This window comes from Mus pahari, chromosome 3, assembly GCF_900095145.1.
Source record: "Mus pahari chromosome 3, PAHARI_EIJ_v1.1, whole genome shotgun sequence".
NCBI classification, from domain to species: Eukaryota; Metazoa; Chordata; class Mammalia; order Rodentia; family Muridae; genus Mus; species Mus pahari.
The window spans coordinates 114,323,082-114,329,408 of record NC_034592.1 but is presented as its reverse complement, the minus strand read 5'-3'; the positions used below and the strand labels follow the sequence as shown (position 1 = coordinate 114,329,408).

General features: G+C 50.9%; 1 protein-coding gene across 2 annotated transcripts; it reads right to left on the bottom strand.

Annotated features, from left to right (window-relative positions):
- Positions 1 to 228: 228 nt before the first annotated feature.
- Positions 229 to 3,304, bottom strand: Ap5s1 (adaptor related protein complex 5 subunit sigma 1). Of its 2 annotated transcripts, none has more exons than XM_021194490.1 (3): positions 2,985 to 3,304; positions 2,199 to 2,409; positions 229 to 1,296 (listed from the first exon to the last, which is right to left on the bottom strand). In XM_021194490.1, exons 2-3 carry the CDS (start codon positions 2,372 to 2,374, stop codon positions 870 to 872), a joined length of 603 nt encoding a protein of 200 aa, XP_021050149.1. In that variant the 5' UTR covers positions 2,375 to 2,409; positions 2,985 to 3,304; the 3' UTR covers positions 229 to 869. The 2 variants fall into 2 exon arrangements, with proteins under 2 accessions (XP_021050149.1, XP_029392263.1); XM_029536403.1 differs by having other exon boundaries at positions 1,112 to 1,292.
- Positions 3,305 to 6,327: the final 3,023 nt, after the last annotated feature.

Below are 6,327 nucleotides of genomic sequence, written 5' to 3'. Positions count from 1 at the left end.
GCCTTAGTCTCCGCTTCCCAGGTAATACCCACTAACCTCCTGCCTGTGACACATACCACAGCAAAAGCAAGCACCACCACCCCAAAGAAGCACAAGCAAGTCTGAGGAGGAGGAACTGAAGCCTCTGATGGAAGCGTCTTAGAAGGGTACTTGAGCAGCAGCAGGGGGGAGGAGATGGGGCCACCCAGCAGACGCTCACTCACAAGAGGTTGCACAAAGAGGACAAAATCAGACCGTCACGGTTTTAATTCAAAATAAGGCATCACCTGAGCCAGACGCCTGGCCCCTGCCGGCCAGCAGACAAGGCAAGCTGCTGTGTTCTCAGCTTTCTTGGCAGACACGGGGGCTTGGCACAGAAGGAACCGCAGAATCCCCCTGCTCTGAACTGTGGTGGAGCTATGATGCAGAACAGGCCTTGCTGACAAAATCCTTGGGCTTGCTAGGGTACCAGCCCAGCTCCCCAGCCTTGAAGTGGGTGTTAGAGGCTCCTTTTGTGCTGGGGCTACTGACAAGGGTGAGCTTGGCAGTACGTGGTTCCAGTGCTGACAGCTGGTAGGGCTGAAAGGAAGCAGAGTCAAAGACTCGCATGGTGGCCACTGCAGAGTCGAAGAGGTCACAGGGCAGCTCCAGGCTCAGGATGCTCTACAATGGATGCTCTATAATTCCAGTGGCCTGAGGACAGGCACAGACAGCCTTCTCTCTACCCAGGTCCCTTCCTGCGGGGTTGCCCAATCCGTATGTCCTGAGTGTGGCCACACTTCAGAGCAGGGAGCAGACCGGACAAGAGGCAGATGCCACACTTCCCTTAGCAGTACACAATCTTTACCCTCGCTCTTTGTCATTTCAATAAGTCTCATTCCGGTGAGGGATCAGCGGGGCCAAGCAGCACTGAATTCCTTCTCCAGATCCTGGACAAACTGGTCATTGAGGAAAAGCAGCTGCCCATGTGGCAGGAAGCGGGTGAGGATTCCCTCAATACGGTCAGCCCGCAACAAGAAGTTGGTACCTGGTGTAAGCAGCCGGAGGTGGTCAAGAAGGAGGCGGGCCAAGAGCCGGAGCGTGCGCTCAGCCAGCAGCAGGTTCTCATGGGTATCCAACACCAAGGCAAAGCCTAAGGAGAGCACGCCCAGCCATAGCACTGTCCGTGGCTCCTGGAAAGGGTCCCCGGCCGCCAGGTGGAAGGCTCCGTGAGGGGCCTCGTGCAGGGACACAGGCTCAGCTGAGAACGGAGGCTGAAGATCTGTGGAGGAACATCCAGACGCTTGCTGCTGTAGCCTACACAGTGACTCCACCTGCCTGGAAGAGAAGTCAGGTCGGTCTAGCAAGCTGGGAAGCCTGGTAAGACCAACAAGGCACCACACACACACACACACACACACACACACACATACATACACGCGCGCGCCTCTGTCAATGTCACAACTTCCAATGTAGCTGGGAGCTGCTGACAGCTCACATCTTGGGTAAGGAAACTTTGGCTTAGAATGCTTAAGTCATTTGCCCAGGGACACAGAGCCAGGTTAGGAAAAGGACGAGGGAATAAGGTCTTGCATCATCTGCCTCACAGAAGCCTCCTCAACAGAGACAAGTAAGGGATGAGAATGAAGCCCTCTGACAGGGGCCATCCAACCTCTCAACCATCAATCCTTCTTCAAGTCACAGGTGCCTTCTATGCGACTGCCAAGGCTGCCCCTGCTGCTTCCTCAACCATCTTCTAGATTGGGCCATTCACAGACTGGCTTTAAAGCCATTTGTTTACCCAGGGGTCCTGACGCATGCCTATAATCTCCATTGTAAAGCACATTTCATCTGCACAGGAGTCTGCCTGACTATAATCTCAATTACGCCACTCTTCAGTCGCATAACCTTGGGTGGGTTTAGTGCCTTAGACACTGTATTTTAGTTTACTCTTCTGTATAGTGAAGATGATAACCACGGCCACCTCAGAAGACTTAAATGAAGATTTAAAAATACATACATACAATTCCCAGACCATATTCCCAGTGCAGTAAATACTAACCACCACCATAATAACATTCTTTCTTTAGCTCCTCTTCACAGTGATGCTTATAAACAATGGTGGACAACTGGGGAAACATTCAGATCTTTGGTCTTCCTGCTTGTCTGTCCTACCCCAGTGTCCCTTATTATTATTACCTCTGTGTTCGATGAAGCTTGGGGCTGGGCTGTGTGATTACCTGGCCACTGCCAAAATCTGTTCCTTGCGGAAGAGCCTGTCCCTTTCTGCACCATGTGGCCGTGGATCATCGGGTGATTTCTCAGCACCAAAGACACAGGAGTAGAGCACTCGGCAAAGGCCTGTATCTTCCAAATTCGGGGCCCTCAAAGTGTGGATGAGGAAAGCGTGGACCATAGCTCCAGGGTGGTTGCTCCAGAGAAGCCAGAGACCTAGATGGTGAAAGTGAATCCCCTGCTAAGAAGGCACCCTAATGAGGGGTGTGGCCTGGGAGTGTGTCCAGAGATTGTGTGGCTAGACATTGATCACCATCTAGATCCACCTAGTCTCTGAATAATCTAATGCCTGCATCACAGAACAAGGGCCATCCATGGCTGGACATATCTCATATGTCGCAACACCTACTTCTGCAAAACTGTCAGGGAATCTCCAAAAGCAACAGGGTCATGCGAGTGCGGGAAAAACTGAGAACTAAAAGAAATCAGAGACCACAGCTGAATGCCAAGTCTGCTCCCGGAACAAAATAACCCAGCCTCCATACCGGGCACCATCGAGACAACTTTAAGTATGGAGTGTGAGAGGGGAGTCTTCATCGGTGCCACTTGGTTTTGAATGCAGGAACACGTCTTTGTTTTAGGAAACACTCAAGAAAAATACCTCTAGATGCCGCCTCTGCAACTGATTCACATCGGCTGGGACAGATGGTACAGAGCGAGCAGGGCAAACCTTACCCAAAGAGATCAACCGAGATAAAACATTTCAAAAAGAAAGACGTGGTGGCACGTACCTGAAATCCCAACCCTCGGGAGGCGGAGGCAAGAGAATCAGGAATTCAAGTCAGCCACAGATACACAGAGAGGGCCTGGCCGCTCTGGGCAACGTGAGAGTGGCGGCCCCGGGTCTCAAGGCCGAGGAGATACAGCGTTTAGCCACAGCTAAAGCTAAACAGACCAAGAATTCAAAGTTACCCAACAGGAAATTTAGTAAACCCGCTTCAGGAAGGGAACCTAGATTTGCAGACTTTGACCTCTGGTCGCCCCTCTGCCGCCAGCAGAGCGCGTCATTACCCCAGGCCACCACGTCCCCCGCCCGCTGTCGGTCCCAGTTGCATCACTGCCACGCGCGGGCAGCAGCGGCGCGCTGAACTCTGGGGGTTGTAGTGCAACCCTGGGCCTGTGGTCCCGACGTGGTCTTCGACTTCCCGAGGACGCACACGCTTCTGACCAGCCGATCCTCCCGGCTGCGGGAGCGCCCTGGAGGGCTCATGCCTACCGAAAGCTTCTTTGGAGGCGCTGGAAAGCCCTTGACCAGCCTGGCCACTGCGAGGGCCGCCGCCAGGGGGCGCTGAGGAGCCCGGCGCCGTGCGCGGAACTTTCCACGGAAGCCTCCGCTTGGCTGGTCCCAAGCCAAGCTCTGTGCAGTAGTAATGACCGAATTGCAGGAGCAGAGGTCTGCCAGCTGTAACGCAGTCCTGAGTTTATGTGAACCAATGGCCCAAGAGGTGTTTGGAACACACACGTTCCTTTAACTCTGAAAGGCATGGAAATTCCTTAGACTTTCTAAGGCAGGTCTACAGTCACTTGACTAGTGTCTGAGGACAAAAAGAAAAATTTGAGTTGTCCAGGCAGGGGTTCTGAAGAAAGCCCCTCATTAAGGACTGCATCCTGAATCCTCTAGGCCATAAGAACTAGGGCAGTTTGCAGGGAACTGGTACTGTATATGCTGCGAGTGTTTCGATCTCAGAATGCAGCACATAAATATGCAGACAAAAGGATGGGTCCAGGCAGAGTGGTGCCTCAATCAGAGAGCTAGGGAGTGATGTTTGCTCCATTCTTGGCCATAGTTCCTGGTCCCCGGTCTCTATCACTCTGGGCCAGGCCTCATGTCTGCCAGCAGATTGTAGCAAAGAACTGGCAGAGAGGTCTGTGACAGCTGGGAGGGCCACTTGGCATTGGGAACATAGTATCCTGGCCTCTCTTCACTGTTCAGACAGTCCACATCAAGTCCCAAACCACTGGAAAGTACTAACCTTGTGTAGGGTGTGAAGGGGAGAAGAATGCACTGAGCCAGTACCCTGGAGGACAGTGGGGGACCCAGGCAGAGGTGGTACAACAGACGGCTTCCATGGTCAGTGCTGGGGGCAGGCAGCACTGGAGGGCTCACCTGATGTGGGTGTGCCCTGGAAATGCTTTCCCTGTGGCCACTGGCCTCTTCTGAACTTGGCTTCAGAGAGTCTGTTGGGCCCCTGGAAACATGCGTGCATGCCACCTCAGACATGGTCTAAAAGCAGTCAACCTAAGAGTGTCTACTTCATGTTAACAATGTGCCTGGCCATCTAGCAAACCCACTGAGGTAATACGTTACTTTGAGTTCTTCCTTCCTTCTCCCCCCCCCCCTTCAAATCCTTAGAGATCCATCTGCCTCTGCCTTGAATTTTGAATTTAAAGGGAGCTGAGAGCCACGCACTACACCTTCAATTCTAGCAGTGGAGATGCAGAGGCAGGTGGATCTTTGTGAGTTTGAGACCAGTTAAGGGTACATAGATTCTTCTCAAAAAATATATAAGACAAGCGGTGGTGGTGAGAGCCCTTAATCCCAGCACTTGAGAGGCAAAGGTAGGCAGATCTCTGTGAGTGTGAAGCCAGTCTACAGAGTGAGTTCCAGATTGGCCAAGGCTACACAGAGAAACCCTGCCTCAACAAGCAAACAAACAAACAAAAGAATAAAAAAATTAGCCCACGTGGTATTAATCCCAGCACTCGGGAGGCAGAGGCAGGCAGATTTCTGAGTTCAAGGTCAGCCTGGTCTACAAAGTGAGTTCCAGGACAGCCAGGGCTACACAGAGAAACCCTGTCTCAAATAAATAAATAAATAAATAAATAAATAAATAAATAAATAAATAAAATTAAAATTAAAAAATAAAAATAAATAAACAAATAAGCTAAGAATGTAATAGAATCCTTCCCCGGCACTAGAAAAATACAAGGCTTGAGTTAGACATGGGTAGGATTTATAATACGGAAAGAAACTTGGGCGTGGTCTCTCATTTGGCAGATGACTAAGTCACACATCACAGTGTAAAATGGAAAGTATTTGGATCCTGAGCTCTGCTTCCCCCAGTGTGTGCACGGAGGAAAGGGAGGAGGGGAGAACCTGAACAAGATGGTGAAGGGTGGACATGATCTGAGAGAACAGACACACTGCCGCCATCGCAAGAATGCTTTCCCTGGGAGACACAAACAAATGTTTGCTGTTTCTGTGTAGATCATGACAACAACGGAAGATTCCACCAGAGCCTGACTTGGGGAAAGAATGAGTTCCACCAGCCTATTTATTAGCTGAGCACAGAGGGAGGGGCTGGCTAGTCTCGTAGGCAGTCTATGTAGGTTAGCAATCTCAGGCTGTACTCATCCAGTGGAGGAAACCAGAGTTGCTAGTCTCTGCACATGCTGTTCAGTTGTTAATAAACATGTATGCATTGTCTCCTTAGGAAAGGTTTGCCAATCCTCTTGTGCCTGGCCCATATGGGCAATGGCTTTGCTAATTTCTTATGAGTCATTTGGCCTTGGAGTCTTTGACAAAATACACATTGGGTCAGGACTCCTTCCATTTCCTGTGGGAATGCCAACAGTCAGCAGGCCCGATCTTGAGGGTCTCCTAAAAAGAGCTGCAGCTGTTCTGTTGAAGATGAAGGCTCTTAATACATGGAGGAGAGCATTCTACAAGTATGAATGCTTGTAATCATAGCACTTGGAGGTGAAGGCAAGAAGATCAACCTGAGCTACACAAGACGCTCTCTGACATGGGCGTCGTGAGGAAGAGGGAAGTCTCCTATCCATTCCTGAGCTGACCATCATCCTCTGGGTCCTTCTAGCAGGCTCTATGTGGGCAAGTGCAGTAGCCACAGCAGGTGCGAGTTAAGAAAGAGGAGTAACGGATTCCCCAATGGGAAGAATTCAAGCACTGACCCTGCAGTAACAATCTGCGGAGACTGCATAGGGGAGGCGATATCTCCCATCTAAGTTGTACCAATGCAAGTAGTGAGATAAGCCAGACCCTCTAGATTCAGACTCTCAATGCCTTCCTGTTTTATCTCAAGGACCAGAGTCCCATGAAAAATTCTTCCCTGG

Excerpts from the sequence above, each read along its gene's own strand:
- Ap5s1 (XM_021194490.1), bottom strand. The coding sequence starts at position 2,374 with ATGGTCCACGCTTTCCTCATCCACACTTTGAGGGCCCCGAATTTGGAA. Across the intron at positions 1,297-2,198 it reads CAGATTTTGGCAGTGGCCAG|GCAGGTGGAGTCACTGTGTA; the intron begins GTAATCACACAG and ends CTTCTCTTCCAG.